At 38.8% G+C, this 23785-nt stretch overlaps 2 protein-coding genes and 1 long non-coding RNA gene across 8 annotated transcripts; 1 reads left to right on the top strand and 2 right to left on the bottom strand.

The window, feature by feature from the left end:
* Nucleotides 1–67: 67 nt before the first annotated feature.
* Nucleotides 68–3430, bottom strand: LOC105683101 (DNA replication licensing factor Mcm5). The gene is made up of 8 exons (XM_012395451.3): nucleotides 3145–3430; nucleotides 2753–3008; nucleotides 2477–2649; nucleotides 2051–2385; nucleotides 1619–1965; nucleotides 1114–1547; nucleotides 760–1031; nucleotides 68–639 (listed from the first exon to the last, which is right to left on the bottom strand). Exons 1-8 carry the CDS (start codon nucleotides 3297–3299, stop codon nucleotides 410–412), a joined length of 2202 nt encoding a protein of 733 aa, XP_012250874.1. The 5' UTR covers nucleotides 3300–3430; the 3' UTR covers nucleotides 68–409.
* Nucleotides 3431–5800: 2370 nt separating this feature from the next.
* LOC105683109 (sine oculis-binding protein homolog) lies at nucleotides 5801–23763 on the bottom strand. Of its 6 annotated transcripts, none has more exons than XM_048649573.1 (6): nucleotides 23632–23763; nucleotides 21315–23548; nucleotides 11827–11860; nucleotides 11533–11754; nucleotides 7784–8022; nucleotides 5801–7674 (listed from the first exon to the last, which is right to left on the bottom strand). In XM_048649573.1, the coding sequence occupies exons 2-6, from the start codon at nucleotides 21792–21794 to the stop codon at nucleotides 5977–5979; spliced, it is 2673 nt and encodes an 890-aa protein (XP_048505530.1). In that variant the 5' UTR covers nucleotides 21795–23548; nucleotides 23632–23763; the 3' UTR covers nucleotides 5801–5976. The 6 variants fall into 6 exon arrangements, with proteins under 6 accessions (XP_048505530.1, XP_048505527.1, XP_048505528.1 ...); XM_048649570.1 differs by having other exon boundaries at nucleotides 11533–11860; nucleotides 21315–22632; nucleotides 22869–23548; nucleotides 23632–23762; XM_048649571.1 differs by having other exon boundaries at nucleotides 11533–11860; nucleotides 21315–22243; nucleotides 22869–23548; nucleotides 23632–23762.
* LOC125499838 lies at nucleotides 19946–21898 on the top strand. The gene is made up of 2 exons (XR_007276853.1): nucleotides 19946–21304; nucleotides 21554–21898. It is a non-coding gene; the product is annotated as an uncharacterized LOC125499838 (long non-coding RNA).
* Nucleotides 23764–23785: the final 22 nt, after the last annotated feature.

Raw genomic sequence — 23785 nt, 5'->3', positions numbered from 1 at the left:
TTAGGGTAATTTCGGATAGCGGAAAGGGATAAGAGGAACTTGGGGCACCTTACTAAGTGAAAGCCTCTATTAGTAAATTATTTATTTTGTTTAAAAACTAATTATGATTTACTCAATAGTAAATGGTGTTGTTCTTCAGGCTAGCAACGAGCGGTAGTTCACCATATTATTTTCAGAAAGGCACTATTTTGATCACTTGTATATACCATGATAATAATACCATGGTGTCAAAGTATTTTCAAGATCAGCCGAATGGCTCCTAGAAATTGGACTTTGACATATACTCCGTGTCAATTGAGTGAAGAATAACAGAGTAAAAGTTGTGCTGAGAAGTGTTTAATCTTCTTGCTATTAATTTATTCGTTAATCGATTATTGAGAATATGGAACTATTCGTTAACCAGGTGCGTTCAAGAAAGTCTATACAGCATTTTCCTCTGCATACGGTGCTGCAGCTCACCACGGCGTATCATCGTGTGTATTACTTTGTAAATCGCGCGTTCTGGGTATTTTTGTTTGGTAAAATCCGCGACTACATTTTGCTCAGATACTTGAGAGCCGATGGCAAAGCGGCGTTTCAACTGCTTCTCAATTTGCGTCAGCATTTCGTGGTCCTCTTCTGTGGTGAAGCCTTCCGCGCCTGAACAAAGCATGGATAAAATTGGCAGAAGTCAGTTGAATTAGAGTTTACGATAAAAGCAAACGTTTGGTCACCAAATTCACAACATTCACCACTGTCGAATACTGAATAATGAATTACCAGACAATGAACCGCTCATTGCAGCATCAAGAGTCGAAACTTGGAACAGTCTGAGGGCTTCTTCGACGTGACTTTCAGTTGCAAAAGCTTGTAGCCTCATTTTGGCCAGTGATTCGGATATTCTGATGACCGCTTCCAACTGTCTAACAGTTATTGGAATGGCCAATCGCTTCTCGGCCTCTAGCTCATGCTCCCTAGTTCCACTGCGCATAATAACGTAACGATACTTCAATTTCTCTCCAGCTTCTTTACTAATTCGTGGGCCGCACATCCTGTGAAACAATGAATCATTGATCTTTGGTTAACCCTCAACATCTGATCTGTATTCTCACCGAAAATAATAAAATGACTTACGTTCTACAGTAATGAATGTACTTCTTCAAGAGACTTGAGGGAAGTTCACCATCCGCTGGTTGTTCCGTTATTTGTCCAGCATTGACATGAATGTTCATAACATGTTTTGCAAGGGTGATATCCTTGGTCTGATCGTGTTCGTCTCTGACAATGAAGATCATGTCGAATCTGGATAGAATGGTCGGCATAAAGTCAATATTTTCTTCCCCTTTAGTGTCGTCCCATCTACCAAAGACTGAGTTGGCTGCCGCCAAAACCGAACAACGTGTATTTAGGGTCGTCGTGATGCCAGCCTTTGCTATAGATATTGTCTGCTGTTCCATTGCCTCGTGAATCGCTACTCGATCATCTTCTTTCATTTTGTCAAACTCATCGATACAAACCACCCCGCCATCTGCTAAAACCATTGCACCTCCTTCCATGACAAAATTTCGCTGCAATCACAAATTTATGCGTCAACAACTGCAAGCAAAGAAAATGGTGAACTAACAGACGATCCACCTACCGTAGCTGGATCACGAATAACAGAAGCTGTAAGACCAGCTGCAGAGCTGCCTTTACCCGAAGTATAGACAGCAATGGGTGCAACACGTTCGACAAATTTTAATAGCTGGGATTTAGCAGTACCAGGATCTCCGAGCATAAGAATATTGATGTCGCCTCTTCTACAGAGCCCGTCGGGCATTTTTTTTCTGGATCCACCAAACAAAAGACAAGCTATCGCCTTTTTCATGTCCTCAGCACCAAAGATACTCGGAGCTATGCTCCGAGATAGCCTTTCGTATAAATTAGGATCTGCAGCAAGGCGTCTGAAAACTTCTTCGTCAGCAGCCGTTGTTGGTGCTAGAGTACCTGTAGTGAAAAAAAACATTGCAAACAGTTTCACATAGTTTGCGGTTTCTTTGAACATGACATAGACGAAATTTCAAACACTCACCACTTCCTGTGTTCTCCCCATCAACAGATATTCCAACAACTCGAACATACGGGGCCCTAACCCCAACAGCACCTTTATCCCTGGCATTCTGTCTACTTCCACTTGCCATAATTTTCTTGATTGAAAATATTCCAAGAATCAGAACCCTGTTGCCCGGAACGACTCTCTCACACAAATAACGATCACAGTAGAGTTGTAAATGCCTGGGCATTTCACCTTGAGGAATATTGTCTGGAAGCTCCTGTAACTTCAACACTTGGAAGTCGACGCATTGACACTTATCTGGCACAATAAAGTACGGATCCAATGGACACTTTGTAGTTCCCGCTTGTGCCCTATTGTTTTTGAATTGTAAAATAGATATACCATTATCTTAATTAGAATTACTTTGATGATTGGGTACATAATCAAACGAGGCAAACTTACGTCCCACATTTTCGGGGCAGAGCATATCCCTCAAATCCAGGCTTTAGAGATATATTGGTTTGCATATTTCTGCAACTGCGACATTGAATTGCAATTTTTGTCGCTTTAGCTTTTATTCCAGAAGCAGAAATTATGATTCCAGGGATTTTTATCAGCTTGGAAATGTTGTCAGGCTAACGCAAATAATTCCATTGTATAATAACAAAAAACATTTGTTTCAATACATGACAAACCAGGAATCATTTCTTCTGACAAGATACTAATTAAAACGCATACTTTCATGCCCCTAAAAGAGCTGGCGGTCCCATCTGAAGACAGGAGAATCTGTATATCTTCAATTTTCTCTTCCTCTTTGGGTCGTGGAGCGGTGAGTTCATGTGCAACATCTTTAGCAGCTTCTTCAAAAATTGGCAGGTATTCCAAAGGATGCTTATAAAGTTTCTCGGCAAGAGATTCATTAAATGCTGCCAAGTCTTCCAGGTTCACTTCCAGCCAATATTGACCCAAGTTGTAATGTCGCTTTAAGGTATCTCTGCAAGTGGGTTCAATGGATTAGGTTACGTCAGATCAAGCTTAGGTAAAAGTGACCAAAAACTTGTAAACACGATTAAGAACTTTCGAGATTAAGAATACTATTTATAAAACATTTAAATTTAATAATCATCTACCTGTATTTGTAGTTGAAGTTGCCTTCGTGAAACTGTCGTATGAACTCTTTGAACTTTTTTTTAGATTGTTGAAGATCTATTTGATTTTCATCAGATGGCTCGTCGACAGAAAAATTAGAGGCAAACAATACTTCGGGCTGATCAAATCCTTCCATGATATTTAATAGCTAGCAAGTCTTGCACCGAAAATAAAAAACAAACAATGAATTCGTTACAAAATCAGCGGGGGTGCACGCTCCCAACGGTACTCCCGCCTTTTGTTTACTGCATTAAAAAACGCGGGAAATGCGCGGATTCGCAAACTATATAATGCTATAAAGACAGTCAGCCCTGGGTAAAAGCATTGAGTACAGCAATGGTAAAAGTTTGACCCCACAAAGCGGGTTTGGCGTCATATCAGACCCCTGACTTACCAGCCGAGTCTGCTAGATTTCGGCAAAGCGTAGGCGAGATACTGGAGTGTAATGGCCGGTAAATCCGGTGTAGTCGATAAGTGCAGAAACCACTAATGACCAAGATGTAAGAAGGATCCTTCTTACACCTTGCTAAACCCGCAGACACGATTTTACCATAACCAAGTTGGCGCCGAATATTAATATTTTTTAAAAAGTTATATCTCAAAAAATTGCTCCTGAAATGCTTTTTCAGGATACACAATTGCTCCACTTAAATAATTGATCGGTAATTAGTTATTCATACTTAGAAAATCTATTTTCATTCATTAAACGTCTCAGCAAATAATGATTTGTCCTCATCATTGGGGGTGCAAAAAAATTGCTCCTCCTTTTTTCTACCAGGAATGATCGTTTTTTTATGCATAAATGATTTATAAATAAATTAATAGCGATAATTGTTATTGTTATCGGGACAATTAGTTTGTGACGTCACCACGTCCGTCGCTTATATGAGTGTACGCCATTTTTTTACTAACGAAACATCAACAATAATTCGATCTATTTCCCCGCGGGTTCTTTTTTTTCGTCAAATAATTCTCGCCGCATGTATTTTTTCATACGAACTATAACAACTTTGATAAACAATTCGACCAATTCTCTTGCAGAATTTGATTTATTCCCAAATATTTATTGCGGGTCCTATTTATTTCTATCTCCAAGGAATTATAACGGTGCATTTTTTTTATCTAACGATATAATATCAGCTCTCGAAGTTTCTATTTCTTGTTTTGTGACATTAGCCTAGTCAAATTGGACGAATTTGGGGCCAAATGACATAATAATTCAAAGTGAGTTGAATTTTGGTGCACACCCTTATTGAGTCTTCTGAAACAACATTCGAAAAGTACCCTTGATTCGACCTTGAGCTTCGCGCGTTATAGGGCCATAAAGGGAAAAAGATTCGGGTTTTCGCTTTAAAATACTTCGAAATCGTCACCGATCACTAAAACATTCTAATTGGATTATAATTAAAATGATCGAGGGGGTCAGGGGAGATCGAACATAACCAATCGTATAGGGAAAAAAATCTAGCTTTTTTCTACCAACGTCGGTTAAACAAAATGGTCGGCAATATAAATTGACTTTCGGTGATAAAAGTAACCGGCGGTCGGGGCAAATTCCATCATGTTCAAAAAAGTAACTATCTATTATTATTCCATATGTATACTAATAAACATACATATGTATTAGTCTTGGGTCAAAGTGAATGAAATAAATTCTTTTTCGCAGAACCAATCGAATCTTAAATTTCATCAGGGTATAAATTGATACCCGAAAAATGAGAAATTCCGACCGTAATTATAAAATATTGAAATAATTGAAGATAAATTTGAAGATTGAACAAAATCTTTGCCGATCTCTGGGTTACATCCACGGTCAACCGTTAATCTGAATACCTGATTTCCGCGACTTGCCGCCTAGTCTAGTCGTTGTCTAGTGAGAGGGCGCGAGCTCGTGAACTTAGAATCGACATTTCAGCGGGGTCAAGAATCCCATAAGCGTTGACTGTATTTACATATGTAGGCAGTACGTGCACTAATTGTAAGAGTACTGCGGGTATGTAGTAGCGGTACATTTTTTCCTGAACGTATATTATAATACGCACCCATGATATTTGACTATTCTTCAACCGAATCGCCGTAAAAAAGTGGTCGCCTATCGAGTCATCGTTCTCGGAAAGTATCGGTGCCAGGTGATACCATGAATCGTCGATCAGTCTGGCTGTAGCAAGTCAGAATTCTGGGAGTTTTCATAAGCACAAATACTTTCTGATCAAATATAGGTGATAGGGTGAAAAAGGAACTACCTGGTATACGTACCTGGCACTATTCTACTAAGTAAAGTCGAGAATCACTCATCATGAGCTAACTGATGCCCTGATGCTATATAATGAATTATAATCTCACCACGTCTCATCCTATACCATTGGCAATTGAACGATCGAAAGCTATAAGAGTTAGACGTACGAACGAATTTGATATATTATAAATATATTTTATTATTTCCATAATTATTTATCTACTTTGAACAACAATTATATTAATTCCTAATAGACCCACACGTATATAATTTGTTGAAAAAAAAAATCATACACGCCAGAAGGGTGTTGAACGGAGGATTATATTTCGTACAGGAGATAATATTCTACAATATAGGATGATCACAACAATTAATCATTTCCCCGTTTGCATACCGCGCTCTATATTTTTATTCCTTTATTTATAATAAAATTCGTAACACACATCTGCAGTGATTTATACAAACATATTATGTATAATAGCACCCAAAATTCTACATTATCTATGATAAACCTGCAACATTGGGATATGTGAATGATTTTTTGTATAGCATATGACACACGTCTCATGTCTTAAGATCACACCGGGACCGAATTATCTGGAGGTGTGCGCTTAAGTTCAATTTCCTGTTCGCTAGCCTCTCCGACGATCTCAACGCCATTGGTACGTTGTCTTTTTTTATGCAAAATTCTAGTACTCGTTCTTTCGGATAAATTCTGAGGCTGCAGTGTATGTAAATTATCGCTATTCCCACAAGAAAACTTACCTCTCCCCCTAGGCCTTGACTTTGGCGCCGTAATTTCGACGTCTTCACTGTTACCGACAGAGTTTGTTGATCTATTTAGACTAGACGGATTTCCATGGGAAACTTGCAGCGGGGTACTTCGATTCGAGAGGTCTTCGGGGACGGGACTTCGTACCGATGATTCAGGCGTGGATTTATCCGAACCAGGATATTTTCCGAATAATGGTATCGGTATAGGTATGGGAATTGGTATAGGAATCGGTATAGGGATTGGATAAGGGACTAGAACTGTCACAGGTGGTAAAAGAGACGGGGTGTGAGGCGCTCCCGGCATGTTTCCTAGGGTATGTGACTTGAAATTTGAAAAATGATGTGGAATATTATTATGGGTAGAAGGCAAACTAGTCGGACGAGTCACGGTCGTTGGTTGTTGGATTCTCTGCACACCTGGATTTCCGGGATATACTCCAGGATTAGTATTATTATGATTAAGATTGCGGGGTATCTCATTATGACTATAATCGTGATTATGGCTGTCTAGCTGATGTGGAAACCGCAACGATGACAGTGATCGGGCTGTTTCCTGAATTTGAGGATGTGCTTTGAGGATATTCTGAACGTACAGTCGTGTTCTTGAGTGTAAAGCGTTTTGAAAGTTCGAAGGATTTGATGATAGAGATGGCGAAGGTGTAGGCGGAGTTCCCGGGGTATGCGAAGAATTCTGGGAACAATTCGGAGATCTTGCAAGTCGCCTCGGACGACCGTATCTGACGCCCCTACGTCCCTTAGATATTCCAGGGCCTCTCATCAACTCATTTACATTCTTTAAATGGATCGTACCTTCTCTAAATTCGCTCCGATCACGCCGATTATGACCTGCAAGGTCAATTGAACGCTTCGAAGAGTCTCGACTCAAGATCTCTGCTACCGAATGGTCCCGGTTTTCCGATAAATTCCCCGGGACTGGAGCTAGCAATATTCCCGGACTAGGCAACGACGTGTCCGACGAACTGAAACCCGAACCCAAGCCCACGAAACCCTTCCCAATTCCAGAGTTTGTTTCCTCAGGATAACCGATCGATCTGTCCCTCAGAGATTCTTTTATAGTTGCTTTGATAACCTCTCTCTCAATAAAATCACGTCCCCGAATCAGATGACTTCCGCAACGAATTTTTCCGCTATCCAGAATTTTATTCACTTCACAGGTAACACTTTCCCCACCTCCTTCTGCTATTGGTTGTTGATCCTCGTCGATATCGTCGGCATCACCTTCTAAATCGTTTCCCACCTCTTCGTTTGAATCCACAATAATATCTTCCGTTTTTTCTGTAGTACTGCAGGGTGACGCGGACCGACAATCCCGCATCCATAAATCAGGAGTGATTAAACCAGCTCCGTTCGTCATCGCTGATGTGTTACTAGTCGCCAATCCGTGTAGCTCTAAGTGAGCTTGAGTTTCTCGACAAAATATATTCATTTTGTACTGATTCAAACATTTATCGCTGCAAAAGTGAAGCTGGCTTTCATCGTCCTGTAATCAAACAAAGATACCGTTCGTACTTTGGGTTCAAAATAAAATCACGTAATAACATTAGAAGACATAGATTCAAATATTTTAGCGAGTGCTATTCGAAGTTCACCTGGAAATCTACGTAGCTGACGGAATGACGAACATGTCTGCACCAATCACACGTCCTGGCTCTTTTGAAAGCAGCTCTTCTACCCGCAGCAAAACAAGCTTCGCTACAAAAACGACCGACTGATCGAGATGCCCCTGCAGAATTTCCTCCTCCGAGATTAGCCGAATTACCGCCTCCCGGTTCCCAATTTCCACCAGGTCGACCACACCAGGAACAATTATTCTTCGACCCCGCAACATCTAGAAATAGTTGAAAATTGGAATAATGGAAGATAAATGGGTTTTCTACGAACCCTAACAGGCTTATATAAATTAAATCAAATAAGACGTTTTCTCTACAGAAGAATAATAGAGATTTGAGAAATTATTAGAAATCAATAGATTCATTTGGGCAAAAGCTCGGGAAAAAGATATCCCCTCAATTACTATTGCCATACCGTTGTACTCTTGCTTCTTCTTTCTTCTTTTTGTATCGCTTTACAGGTAAAGATGCAGAAATAATTATTTTCACAATATAATTGGTGTTGTTGATGCGAGGAATGAAATATTGCTATCCTTATAAATCAGCTACTGGATGTAATTATAATTGTACCTCCGTTACGGCTGCGAAGCGGACGATCCATGTAATGATTTTTATAATCGTACAATCTACATATACAATAAAGACATATGTATACTGTGTACGCTTTCTTCAGTCTGATCTTACTTCAGAATTATATTACTGAATAAAAATTTATAACAGGAAAATTGTAATTCAATTTCGAGACTGTACGTTGTAGCTGCTATATAGTACAAGAGCTGCTCTACTTCCGATGTCATTAATCAACACCTTCACCCCTCAATCTTTTTCTCGGAACAATATTTCTGTCGTCACAAAAATAGTGGGGACTCCATATTGCAATCGTCGCTGCCGCTTATAGCGTACCCATAGTGGATGAATGAACACCGCAACACAACTAAAACGGCCATCGGGTCGGTGTCAAAGAAACAAAAAGGAGAAGAAGGAAAGAAGAAAAGCAAATCGAATGAACAAAGTAGCTATTTCAAAAATCCCTTTGCGTGTCACTCGTCAAAGACGCAGGAGAACAGAAGAGATACAAAAAATGAAGAAAAAAACGGCACCAATAAGAGGCGTTGAATTTTAGGCTGCACCCTCTTCAAACCCCCTAAACGGTCACACCCGCCATCCAATCAGGAAACGAAATGTTTCCTCCGCCCCTAAAATCTTATCGACGCATTTACATGGTTAATAAAATTTACGCGCTTTGTTGTCTACGAGGCGGGGCTCGGGGAAAGCGGTGTCGTATAAATTAATCCTCTTTTGTTAGCAATACTATCTGAGCTTATAGTGTTTTCGCAGCCCTTCTTTCAAGATACCGTTTTCGTTAAAGTTATTTCCCACATAGGTATGTGATTATCTCAAATTTCAACTTTTTAATGAATTTAAGAAATTAGTTTCCATCAGACTTGCGAATGAACAAATTCAATAACTATGTAATCCTACGAACAAGTATATTGAGTCGGTGCGTTTCTACGATGAAAAGTGGTAATCTATACGTACGAATAGATATATAAATAAAGGGAAAAAGAGCAAGATGAATTTTGAGCGAAAGTTCAAGTTTTTAACATTTTTCGTGCATACGCCCTGCATTAAAACCTATATGGAAAATTGTATAACATGAAACACGAAACATATGTGCGTACATGAAAACACCGTTACATATACGCGTATAATTAATGGATAATGAAGGTACGTGTACATACTTTGTAATAATCTGTATATACGTATGAATGTTATAAATATTTCGCATCTTGCAAACAGTAGTAAAGAGATCTCCGCGGATCGATGTCATTTATTGTTCAGCGCAGTGTGAAGTTCGCAGGGTTGTGCAAATGATCCATGTCTGAATAAGTATATAATATACCTATATATCTATGTATACATATAATGGTGTATGTTTACGCATGGTTAGTGCAACGCCGTCGGTGTTCGGTTGCGGGTAGGGGATCGGGTTTTGTTACCCCGTGTCCCACGTGATACCTTATTCCTATACTTGGTAACGTACAATTATTGCGTGTGTATATATATGTCGCGTTTCCGGACGGTGCAAAAGTCGTATGATGTCGTATATCAGTGTAAAAAGGAGAGGAAAAAACACAAAAAACAAAAAAAAAACAAAAGAAAAGAAAGAGAGAAAGAAAAAAAAGGAAAACTAAAATAAGAGAGCCTGGAGAGAGAAGATCGAACGTAAGATCGGCTTATCGTTGAAGTCTTTCATATCCCGCACGGGATGTATAAGATCGTGCGAACTCTTGCAATCGCGTGGTGTACGGAATATCTGCAATTACAATTATATGTATGTCTTATGTATATGTTATGACATATCGAGGACCAAGATAGCCACAACGCTTTTCATTTTATTTCAGATTTTTTCCTTTTTACAACTCATAATTTTACTGTCGGACTGTTGTGCGACACCGTGAGATTCATCTGACACGTGATAAAAAAAAATAAAAAACTCTTCAATAAAAATCACATCAGATTTGATACGTAATAAAAAAAAGAGGTAGTGACAATTTTTTTTTTCTTTTAAATCTGCCTCTTCCCCCCGTCGTTTGAACTTTTGAGGAATCGCACTCTCCGATCAAGTTTAACCTCTGAAAAGTTTTATAGGTGAACCTACGTATACATATGTACATCAATGCAAATACATTAGAGAAATGAAAATGATGAAAATTTTATGCAACATACGATAAGTTCGTATTATATCAGAAATTTCAAATCTGACAAGGTTATAAAATCGCAGCTCAATACGTATACGCTTAACCATATTTACAATAATGCGCCGATGATCGCTGATAATCCGTTCGTAATCAATACTTGACTATATAGTATCATAGTAGTATACTGTAAATGCGTGTACGTATACATACATCGATATTACATATTTCTACCTTAATTATACCTATACAACCGTGCGGTTCTTTGCACCGTGCGGATACTAACGTCGTCGCCGTCGGTTGCACAGAAATAGAACCACGCTTTTGTAAAGCGATATCTACTAGGTACGATATACATGTACACATATATGTATACCTACACGCAGATCCGCAGCTGATGATGCTGACTGTTTCTGCTGCCCCTTGATGCGCGTAATCATACAGGCTACAGACCGAAAATTAAGTACTGACGACAAGAATAGGCCTAACATAATATACATATACTATGTATATTATCCATTGGGACGTCATAATTGATCGAGTGAAGAAATCTTCAAACTTGGTTGAATTTCAAATTATGCTCATTCTTCATACGCAGGCTGCAGCGAATAAATTTTGGATTATTCAGAATAACGTGCAGACATGCGGTATACTTATTTTCGGAACTAATCTATGCTATTATTACGGTATAAGAGGAACAGGTACAAATGAAGATTAAATATTCATTGATATGCGTACGTAACGTTTATCTATTATAGGAAAACACGTGCACAGGCCCAGATCGGACGTCTCAAAATATATAAAGATCCACGAGGAGAATAAGAAAAAAAAAAGAGAACTAGGAGTTGTGGGTAATATTATTGAATTATAATTTTCCGCAAGCTTTCATTCCGAAAATTTAAACTCCTAAGGGCTGCAAACAAAAGAAAAATCTTGGTCAAGATTATTCGGTAAATGTGTAAAAATGGGAAAAAGAATATGAAATTTCAGAAATTAAAGAATTAAAGAAAAAATTCGGAGAACGCTTACCAGGCGTACCTGGTGCAGTGTCGCTGCTTTCCTGCGCTCTCGGACTACCCGGTCCAGTCCTCAATGGCGAAGGTGGTGAATTATTTTCCGATAGTAAAACTTTGTCAGTTTCGGTACTTTCTCCCTGCAGTTGTTGAACTTTGCCAGTTGGTTGCGCTACGCCCGCGGAATGATGATGATGGTGATGATGGTGATGATGATGATGAAGGTGTCCCGAGGGAGCTGGTGGGGCAAAGTGGTCCAAATTAAGACCTCTGGTACACCCGCTGTCCACCTTATCGTATCCATACCAACCTAAAAGCTCGCTCATAGCCGTCGCCGCGTATTCCTTGAAATAAAAAAAGAAAAAGGAAAATTTTTAATTATTATTGAATTATAGAATCGCCTTTGTCTATGTTATTCATATTAGCATCATGGATAAATCGAATAGATATATATTCAATGATATTAGTCGCATGTTCCGAGGTATACCTATCTGTAGCGCGTACGCGTTTTATTTCGCGCTGAAAACAAGATAGTGCGCTCATTTTTTGTCGTATGTTGTTTACCTGATTGGTTTGCTTATTTTTTCAATATTTTTTGGCCTATATGTATAGCGACGAAAAAATGAGAAGGACCGAGGAAGAGACGTAGTGAGATTTACCGGTTCGCGAGCAGGACCGAGAATGAGTCGAGAGCACAACCTGGACTGACTGAAGAGTGTCAGGTTCTCATTAGAGGCACAGGCAGCCAACGTTATCCGACACCTACGAAGATGCAATATGATGGATACGAAATCGGAGACGGAAACGGGAATCGGAAAACGCTTCATTCACGCGCGCTCCTAAACAACACATTATACGCATACGTGTATACCTATACATGGTATGCGATTCGTATGTAAACAAAAAAGTGAAATAATATACAAAATATTCCCACCCCCGATAACCTGTTAAATATCATGAGAAATTTTTATCTTATTTTTTATGTAATCGATTAGAAAAAAATTATTTTTACTTTTTTTTCAAGTCGAATCGCCGATGAATTGGATATTGAAGGATCATATTCTGGCTTAGAATTTTCAAAAAATCAATTTTTTTTTTATTTTTAAAAAGGAGCAAAATGGGGTACCTCAAAAAATTGGAAAATTTTATTTAATTCACTTCATTTTGTTTTTGGATTCTTTTTTCTACTCTTTTGGGGGGTGCCCCGTTTTGGTCCAAGAAATTTATTTTGCTTCCTTCTGGTGGTAACTGAAAATCTTTCTAATTTGCCGCATTGAAATATTGATTTTCACTATTTCTCTGGGGATAAAACTGTAAAAGAAAACGTCATTTGGACCTTTCTCGTTTTACCCACCCCACGACATTCCACCCCATTCCATTTATCACAAAATATGCGACGAAATGGATCAAGTCATCAAACGAAAATATATCTATGTCATTATAAATGAAAATCGATACCAGGTATTGGATGAAATTCGTCAATATCATGGTGTGGAAGGTAAAGCATCTTTAACGGAATCAATTGCCAATACGTCTGCTGATGATAGTTCACTAGATCTCGGAGAGAAATTAGAATTTACTCTTGAATTATCTTACAAAACCTGGGTCACACTGTCGCCAGAGAATGTCATTCATGCAGACAAAGCCCGTGGTCAAAAAAGATATGGTACGTTACAACGAAAACTGTGGACGGATGAAATATATAAGGCGTTACACAGTAAAACTAAGCTACCATGCGCGATTTCTTTCAAGCGTTGCAAGATATCCGAAACTGGTATGTATGTCACTGTATCAGGCTCATGTCCTGAATGTAATTGTGTATTTTCTGGCTGTGTGATAAACAAACCAGCCCCTCTGTCATCCGTTATTATGAACTGTTCGGTTGATCATTTCGATCCAACCATAAACCATAATAGAAAACGTCAACTGAAAAGACGTCGACGAATGGCAGTAGCCAAAGCTTTGGCCGAGAACCATCAACTGTCATGTACCTGGCGTCGAAATGAGGCGGACAAAATAATGTCATTCGGTGATTTGGAACCGCCTAATTTGCCAAAACTTGGTACGCTACGGAAGGCCAAACAAGAACAAAAGGACAAGATCTTGGAATTCGGTCAAGGAGTTGATCCCATACAAAATATACGAAAAATGAAGCTTGAGGAACATCTAGGCTCTATCCACCTAATCGCATGCGAGCCATTTTTTGTTCACTACTGGACATCAGAACAAATCGCTACCTATGTTCTGTATCATGACCGCATTTTTATCGACGCTACAGGATCACTTGTTAAGAAACTGAAACAACTAAATGGCGAATTGTCACCCCATATCTACTTGTATCAGATCGTATGTGAAACTGCCACATCAAAAATGCCGGTATTTCAGATGCTCAGTGCAGTGCAACACACGAACGCTACTCAACACTGGCTCTATAAAATCATGAGAATAGGCAACATGCACAGGTGTAACTTTCCTCGTCCGCGAGAAGTTGTTTGCGACTTCGATAAGGCGCTGATGGGAGCAGTAGCCAGAGCTTTCGGTTGCTGTCAATCTCTACGCGATTATCTCGCCAAATGCTTAGCAATCGTCAAAGATGAAAACTTCAAAAAGCCCGGCTGTTTCCTCAGGTTGGACATATCGCATTACGTATCATTTGTTGCGCGGTGGAAGTTATTTGAGACTCTGCATCCAAGAGTGAAGACATTCTATGTAATGACCATGTGCCTACTAACCAAAGTAACTAATTTCGTCGAATTGAAAGATTTAGTAAAAAAAAGCAATTGTACTCTGTACTAGTGAAGGCTGTGGCAAAACCGAATACCGAATCTGGTGCTACCAGTCTGGCCGAGGCAGCTCGCGTTGTAATTTGTCAAAAGATAAAAGGCGTTCCAATGGAGATGAGCCAGATATACAACACGGAAGATTCTCCAGAGGTTGGCGAGTTAGAGGATAAATCAGAACCCAATGAGGATGAAAACGAAGGTAGGCACGATATTTCAACAATCGATCATTGGGCAAGTCAATTTTTCCGAGAGTGTATGGAAGAATCTCAATCCGCGTCATCAGGAATTGATATTAATCCTTATTATTGTCCGGCAATGGCGCCGAAAATAAAATATCTGCTACCTTATTTTCCACTTTATTCTGGAGTGATGATTTCAAAGTTTGGATATGGGCAGATTAATGCGACTTCATCGGGGATAGAAGCCGAATTCAACGAATTGAAACATCGTTTACTGGGAAATGAGAAACGCCCTATGCGTGTTGACAAATTTTTTACAACACACATCAAATCTTTTAGCGGCCGAGCTAAATTAGCTGTTGCTACTGAAGATCTATGGCAACGGTCGAAAAGTCAAAGTTCACCGCTTGAAATAGCTGATATAGATGAAACAGCTGGAAATGGCTCTACGAATGAACCATCCGTTGACGAGGATCATCCAAATCATCCTATTGGGCAAGATTGATAAATCTACGGACGTTGTTCCGAGCCGAAAGCGGCGAAAAGATTCCTCTGATTTACAATTGAACACAGAGACTTCGGAACTGAATGCCGAACAAAATTGGAGAAACAAGAATAATGCTAAAAAGGTAAAACGTACATATCTCGATACCCGTCCTGAGTGGGATTTGGTTGGATTCAATTCTAACCGAATTAGTATAGGTCTGTTAAAAAATGGAAACATCTGTCCTATGGTATCGGAACAAAACACGAAAATAATCGTACGCAACACATGCGGATTCGACAGCGTGATGACGATTTTAGCTTTTGCTTGTAGAGATGATGCATTTCGCGAACTTGTCGGTACATCCCAATCAGAAGCATACAGATTCTTGAGATCATTCCTCGAAAAAGGTCCATCGACTACAGTGTATAAAATGAGAGCCAATATTTTAAAACGTTTCGGCTGTTTCAATCAATCGTCACGGGTACGTGGGATGATAAAAGTAGATGCTTTATCAAATATTTGTAATTTGTGTGAATATGTCTTCGATCAAGACTGGAGTACGATCGAAGAGATTAAATGTAATGTCTGCGACAAAAATCACCGTGTCGGTAAGAGTATAGCACCTATCAACATAAACGCGATCAAAGAACATGGATTCCAAAACTTAGTTGAAGCATTGCGGACCGGTGGTTTTTCTGAAAGAAAGTGTTGTGGTAGATCTTTTCCGACCGTTACAGAGTACCGATCGCAAATTTTCATCGAATGTGAAATTGGCTTGTCCAGAAACATTTCTTTGGAAGAATTTCCAAACCTGATCGAGCTAAATCGAATTAGATATATTTTAGCGGGATTTGTGATGTATTCTGGGGGCAATAAGGTTGATTCCATAGGACACTACACAGCATTCGTGAAGAAAGGTACCGCGTGGGTTGAATTTGATGACACAAAGCTGAAACCGATGCGCCCGCCGCAAAATCTTCACGAAAAATGTCCACACTTATGTATTTACGTCAGGACAGGGACGTAAAAAGCTGGATCGAGAATTGATTGAATGGAAAGGAAAATTGTCTACACAGTAACCATAGTAGAGTATATAGCTACATATAAATATAAGATACACATACCTTCATTCCATAATTCGTAACTTTACGTCTATCCATATAATGATCTGTACATGAACCGACAAACTGAATGAAACTTCGGAAGATTGAGATTGAAAAAATTGAAAAAAAAATACATTCAACCATAACGTATACGTACCCATAGTCCAACAATGATACCTCACATATAAATATATATCAGCTTTGAACTAAAGAAACTTCAAAAAATTGAAAACAAAAAAAAAAAAAAAAAATTGAAAAAAAAAATCAAAAACAAAAAACACCTCCGGTGCAAAAAACTTCGCCAAGTACATTCCCTGAATTATCAGCAATATTCAAGACCAACGGCATCATTTATCACGGAGATTCTTTCACTCGAAAAAACTCTATCAATACAATTCCGAACGGTGGAGGGCTGGTTCGAAAACGTTTGTCCTAGTTCCCCGGCTCCATTTTTGGACTGACGACGTTGCGTATTCGGAGTTATATGTTTGAAACGACTAGAACAACGTGGAACAATCGAGAAAATTCCGATTGTCTAAAAAAAAGTAGCGACTCAAAAAGTTTTTTGGAACTATCCGGCTCGATTTTAGACTTATAACGTTGCGCTCCTGGAACAATGTTCAAAACAACTAGAACAACCTAGAACAATCGAGAAAATTGAAATTTTCGAAATGTGGGGAGCTAGTAAAAAAACTATTTTTGAGTTTTCTGGCTCTGTTTTTGGACTGACGACGTTGCGCTTTTGGAACAATGTTTGGAACAACTAGAACAATCCAGAACAATTGGGAAAATGCAAATTTTTGAACTGTGGGGGGGGGTAGGTCAAAAAACTGTTTTTGCGTTTCCTGGCTGCATTTTTGGACTTACGACGTTGCGCTCCTGGAACAATGTTTGGAACAACTAGAACAATCTAGAACAATTGAGAAAATTTCAATTTTCGAAAAGTGGGGGGCTAGGTTAAAAAACTGTTTTTTCGATTTTCTGGGTTTCTAGTTCACACTAGAACATTGGTTTTCTAGAACAATTTGGAACAATCGTCAAAATTCCAATTTTCGAAAAGTGGGGGGCTAACTTCACGGAGTTTTTTACATCGCCATATGTGAAGATACAAAAAATTTGTGTTCGCATACGAATGAAAGAAGTTATATTCTACAGGATAATTTTCCGTACCTTTTTCAATATTGTTGTTATCACTGACGTATATTTATATACCTATATGTACCGCATCGGCTCTGATTGTGAGTTTTGACGACTAATATACCGGGCTGCAGTTGCAGCGGCAATCGAACGAATTACGCTGCATTGCGGCAAACTTATCTGTTTCGTGCTACGCGATTAACTTTTCTTGCATTCGATATAGGTATAGGTGTGTATATACCTATACAGGTATATAGCCATACAAAAGTACAGGGTGTCCCGTTTTAAAAAATATGTTCAAATGTACCGAAAATTAAACATTACGTGTTGGAAAATGTTTCGGACGAAAGTTGTGGTAATTATGGTAAGGAAATTCAAATGAGCGTGTTCGTTTTTCGGTGAGGCTTATAATTATCTGTTCGAAACGTGACTACACATAAAACTACGATTGTCTCCAGTTTTAAAGGAAGAAACTTCAAACAACGTTTCGGGTCGGTTATTAGAAGAGAAAAAATGATTAGGAATAGAACTCACTCATTCTTGAGGAGAGACGACAAGGTGCAATAAAAATATGAGGTTTCGTTCGAAAAAGGAAAAAAGATAAGGCTTCGACTGGCCCCGTTCATCTACAATGTGTGTGGGAAACATTTTTCAATTCAATATGCGTACTTTCCGGTATGTTCGAGCATATTTGTTATTAATGGGACACCCTTTAGTGTATAACCTCCGTCTCCTGCATCGCTTCTGCTATATTTTGCTGCTGCACGAACTAATTATTATACATACAGCGGCAGGTAAATATTTTTATATACATCGTACCTATACCTAACGCACGCACATATCGTACTTTTTCAATATAATTATGTACTGCAAGTTACAACTCTTTTGTTAAAGGAGATCTACGATTTTTATTTCGATTTATTTTTTATGTCTATGTTTTTACCTCGTTTAATCAAACCGAAAATCGATGTAAGTCGTTTGAGTCAAAGCTACCCATATAGCTTACACATACATTAGATTTTCGAACACCATTTCAATTTTCAAATTTATAAAGGATTGTTTGAAACATTGCGTATTCAGTTTCACCATGTACGTGAAAACTTAGGTATAAAACGGTTTTATAAGCTCGTGTGGATCGAAGCTTCGGAAAATAACTTATCAAACTATGGCCAACAAGAACAAAAATACGTTCGCGGGAGGGGAGCAAATGAAGTGATTTTCCCCGAACGAAAACAAAAAGTACAGCGTGGCATGTATATGGATTTGATTTCGCAGAATTGTTCATAGGAGAAATTTCACTAATTATGTCTTTCGTCATTGAGCTTGGCAGTCGATGAAGTGTATATGTTACCGCGAATGACCGAAATCCGAAGAATGTCGACTTTCACCGGTGAATGTCAACAGATACCAAGTACGTCGGTGAAAGATCGAATATTTCATTAAATTTTTGCACATTCGGACATTAGTGCACGGTGAATGTCAACATTTACCGGTGTAAGTCAGAAATAAGGGTATTTAGCAAATATTTCGGATATACACTAATTGTAAGCGACTATGTGAATATTGACATTTACCGGTGCAGAAAGTCGACATTCTCCAGATTTCGGTGTTTCACAGTAACATATCTCGTTACACGTCGTGGATTGAGTGGGCCCAAAATGTCCATAACTTTTCGAAAGACTAAAATTGTGCGAATGTGTATACCGTTGCATTTGAGGTAGGGATCTTGAACTAGATTTTTAAAATTCAAAAGATGTCGAAAATTACTTGTAATCGCTTCGAATTTCTCACTCGGGGATTTTCAGGGTCGTTGATTACGAATATATCATCAAGAATCTTGAAAATCTTGAATGAAATCCGTAATCAGCGACCCTGAAAATCCCCGAGTGAGAAATTCGAAGCGATTTCAAGTAATTTTCGACATTTTTTGAATTTTAAAAATCTAGTTCAAGATCCCTACCTCAAATGCAAAGGTATACACATTTGCACAATTTTAGTCTTTCGAAAAGTTATTGACCCATTTTATGAGATTGTACCCTTGACTGCGAAGGGGCTAAGTATAGCGTTAATTGTTTGTAGGTCAATTGCGAAGGACATCAATTGTTTTACTTACCGTTTTACCTGGTTTTTTATTTTTTTTTTTTTCAAATCGCACAGATGTACACAAACCGTGTTCATAAGTGGAGCATGTAAACATTGCGCGATTTGATTCAGGTTCGCGCAAAATATCCCTGGTCGAATTTACAACAGCGCCACAGCAGAGATAGGGGAATCGCATCGACCGGCCACGATCTGTTATGATCCACGGCGTGTTTACCAAAAATATTAGAATCTATCTGTCGATAATATCGTAGAAGACACGACTGATGTTGTTATTTTGATCAGAGAAATGAAACGGCGAATTAAATAGGCTAGGATGATCTTCGTCGATGACAGTAAACACTTGCCATTGATGCATTCGAAATGAGTGTTGTAAGAAAAGGACAATAAACGAGACGCATTAAGGATAATAATTGCATGCTAACTTCTAACTGCTAACTCCTTCAGACTGCCAACGCGTCTCGTTTATCGTTAAATCATCGTTGAATGGCTGTGTCAGTTTTGTGAGGTAAACACGCCGTGGATCATAACAGATCGTGGCCGGTCGATGCGATCCCCCCACCTTTGCTGTGGCGCTGCTGTAAATTCGATCAGGGATATTTTGCGCGAACCTGAATCAAATCGCGCAATGTTTACATGCTCTACTTATGAACACGGTTTGTGTACATACATACATATATAGGACTGAATTGTTTTTCTTCTTACGTTCTTCGTTGAATTTTTAGATATAATTTATGACATGTACGCATATAAATACATAATGTACACGTGTAATCGTATAAGCATAGGTATAGGTATGTCGGAGGGCGTTGCAAAACTCTACGTCTCATGACGCCAAATCAGTAAAACAGAACACAATGTTTAACAAAACTTTATGTAAAGAAACTGGGAATTGAACTTTAACAAACGCAAATGAAGAATTAACAATAATAATTATAATTTTCTCAAAATTTGCACCGAAAGAGACGTAAGCGGTTCCGTGTCGGTTTCTTTTCCTTTTTCCGACATTCAATTTTTATTCAAATGAATTTTCAATCGAAAGAATTGTTTTTCCATTCACGACTCCGCTCGAGCATGTGTTTCTGAACAAACTTACAGCTCCGCCCCTCTCGATACAACACATCTCAAAACCATGTTCCACCGATAGGTATAATATACCTATAATACATGGGGGCGGGTAACCGCATGGTATACCCGTTGATGAAAAATTGAAGAACGGAAGAAAGGGAAAGAGAGAAACTGAGAGAAGAAGCGAAAGGAATATATACAGGGATCAGTCGCTCGCAGTAACATCTCGAGTCTCAACCTATTATGATTACGGATAAATCAGGCGTAGGAGCTCCAGAGTAACCCGAGAGTACCGGAACCCTCCTCCTTCTTTTTCTTCTCTTCGTCTTGTATAATATCTTTCCACTTTTTTTCTTGCTTCTCCTCCCCCGCCCCTTTTGCTCCCGTAGCGTTTAGGGTGATACACTTAATTACATACCTTCGCTTAAACAAGATATTCATTATACCTACGCATACGTAGCCATGGTTATCATTAGCTATTGTTGATACAAATATATGTATCACTTTTTTGTGTGCATGTGCAATATGTACCACTTTAGAAATGGTTGAATAGTTTAATTTTAAGATAGTTTATCATTTTATATGTACGACTTCTATATTTAACCGAAAATTTATAATTTTTAAGCTGTCGTGCGTGTAATGTATAGTATATTCGGTTGCAAATTCGAATGACTGATATAAAAGACGGGGGTAACGTTTAATAAACGTGAAAATTAAAAAAATTCAGAGCCAGTGCATATGCGCCATCCGCCGGCGATTCATTAGCAAACCGTGTCTCCTGTGTTCGTCGTTGTAAAAACTTAGTACGAAGTGATTCATTAACGGAAATTCCAACGCGACAAAATCGAAGTCCGAGACTTGGGCTGTTTTAGTGGTTTTCAAAATTTTTAGAACAATTCATTGAAAAAAAAAACAGTTATAGTTTGATTGGGTAATTTTACCTTGATTTCGTCATCTGGCGCCTCATTCTTGACCTTTCCTATTTGTAAGACAGTTGCTGGAGTAGCAGAAGTGTTAGGGGCATTTGTAGAAAACGTTCTCCTCTTACTCCCCGAATAAAGAGCGGGAGCAACGGTCACACTTATAGGATTAGAGTCATTCGTTGTTGTGGGCGTATTATTTAGTTTAGAACTAATTCTCTTTGATGACAACGCTTTTGTTGAATTTGAGTTTGTTGAAGGTCCACGTGGCGTTGCCGGTACAGGCGGTGTTGGAGAGGTTGATAAAGATGGCGAAGGGGACGGTGAAAAAGACGGAGATCTTGACGAAGAAGGCGAAGGTGATGGGGAAGGTGACGGTGACGGTGATGGGGAGGATATTTTTGTATTTGTTGCCGCTCCACCAGCACTTCCAGATAATTCTTTCGACGATGATTTTATTCGCGTTTTTGTTGTTGCCCGATGCGGCGGCCTGCTGCCCATTATATTATACGGTTGTTACTTATAATTAGTCTTGTCAGCAATATTTCGACGCGTTCATTAATTAGTCGAAATAATAAAAATATCGAATCATACGTATTACAAAATTTATTTGTTATTTAATTGTTAAAAAGTTACAACAAATTGTTGAATTTTTATAATCGAAAGACGATTAAGGTTTTTCAATTTGTTCGTTTTTTTCTTATTTTATTCACGCGAAATCGGGACAGTCATGTTTCACACATAACGATCCCACATCATATATGATTCACTTGCGTAATTAATCATTCGCACACCAGTCGAACAAAACTGTTATCATATACGAGGCATTTTTGTTTCGTTCTGTTTGGTTATTGTTGTTGAATGTTCTTTTTTTTTATTCTCAAAATCGCAAAATCGGCGTGGAGAAGATTCATCAGTCGTCGGTAGAAATCACTGCACTACACATCATCCTTATGGAATATACATATTTCAATTTCATCGTTGAACTGAATTATTATAACGAATCGAAATGATTCGGTGACGTTCGATTGAATTGGCGAATCATTATTCTTGTTAATAATTCGTTTAGTTGCATATTCAGCAGCGATATGGTTTATTAATCGGAGGGCTGTTAGTAGAAAAAAAAATAAAGGTTATTATACAAATGTCTGACACTAATTACGTGTGCAAACTGTGATGCAGGCTGCACAATTATGTTATATTGTGTAGAGTTTGAACGATGAAACAAATTGAAAGGGAAGAGACGAAAGTAGCGATGACGATTTGTTAAGAAGGGGAAGGAAACACGCGGCGTGGCCCACGGCGTGCGCTGTTTTGAATTGTCTTTCTCTTCTTATTTCTAGAACACAAAACCAAACGATCGCATGGTAGGTAATTATAGACGATGAGAACTAGAGATCGAGGGGTGCAATTTTAACGTTTGTTATGCGTTGTTTCAACAGTTTTAAACCAGAGGACAACAACAGCAAAGACCGTTGATTTTAGTTAACGGGGCACCTGATCGCCAAGAATTAAACTCCGGGATCATCGAACTTTTTTTCTTTCTTCAACCGACGTTTTTTGAACTAAAAATACCTGAGCCGTTTTTACGTCTATTTGTTTCTATTTCTTCTTATGCGACACAGTTTGCCAGGGTACGAAATAAATTTCAACATTTTTATGTGCATGAATTATGTAGTTAAAATCGGGGGCTCCGAACTCGGCCTAGTAGTCAGAAAGAAAGTAAACTAGCAGCTAACTGGCAGGAGAAGCTGATGCGCGGCTGTATTATTGCAGAGGTATACCCTTATAACCGCTTAAAAATAACCCGACGAACGCAAGCAGCGAACAGACCGAAAAACGAAACGCGCGAAGGCGAAAGCAGAGGACGACGTTTTACCAACGAACGCGATCTGGCGTAACCGGCGCCGCGACGCGCAGACGTCGAGTGAATAACACGACAAACGACTAGAAAACAATTCCCGGATCATTCGGACCACGTCGGAAAATGTCGGGCGCAAGTTCGCGGACCATTAGAAACAAATCAAGGACGATTTCGAGCGCACAAAATTTAAAAAACAACCCCAGTAGGTAGATGCTTCATCCGTCGAGCGATTTCGTTATTTTCACGATATTAGGTTTTTAGTTTTACTGTGTTCTTCTTCTTATTAATATAGAGATGAATGAAGCGGGAATATCATCGCCAAAAGTAAACTCCTCCGCATCGGCAGTAGCGGCTCACCCTTTGCCTCAATTTTTTTCTTCTCTTTGTAAAACTGTGCAAAGGCAAACAAACCGATTACTAAATATAACTACGTGTTCCCATTACCTCTATACAACTATATCCATACATAAATACCTTCGTATTATACGTTTACCCAATAGTAGGCCGTCTGAACGTTACGTACGTACGTACGTGCTTACACTAGTTGACCAAACATTTTTTAATTATTGTTGTTTTTTCCCTTCCACCGATCAAAGACGTTCTTCAAGTATTTAAAACACGTTTCTGA

This window comes from Athalia rosae, chromosome 2 (assembly GCF_917208135.1).
Source record: "Athalia rosae chromosome 2, iyAthRosa1.1, whole genome shotgun sequence".
Taxonomy (NCBI): Eukaryota; Metazoa; Arthropoda; class Insecta; order Hymenoptera; family Athaliidae; genus Athalia; species Athalia rosae.
The sequence above is the reverse complement of the archived record's forward strand: the minus strand, read 5'-3'. Positions and strand labels throughout refer to the sequence as shown.

Coding starts and splice junctions, on each gene's coding strand:
- LOC105683101 (XM_012395451.3), bottom strand. CDS start 3,299: ATGGAAGGATTTGATCAGCCCGAAGTATTGTTTGCCTCTAATTTTTCT. Junction 3,009..3,144: donor AACTTCAACTACAAATACAG/GTAGATGATTAT, acceptor ACCCACTTGCAG/AGATACCTTAAAGCGACATT. Junction 640..759: donor AATGAGCGGTTCATTGTCTG/GTAATTCATTAT, acceptor TGCTTTGTTCAG/GCGCGGAAGGCTTCACCACA.
- LOC105683109 (XM_048649570.1), bottom strand. CDS start 21,794: ATGGGCAGCAGGCCGCCGCATCGGGCAACAACAAAAACGCGAATAAAA. Junction 8,023..11,532: donor CACTGCACCAGGTACGCCTG/GTAAGCGTTCTC, acceptor AACTATTTCTAG/ATGTTGCGGGGTCGAAGAAT. Junction 7,675..7,783: donor TCAGCTACGTAGATTTCCAG/GTGAACTTCGAA, acceptor GTTTGATTACAG/GACGATGAAAGCCAGCTTCA.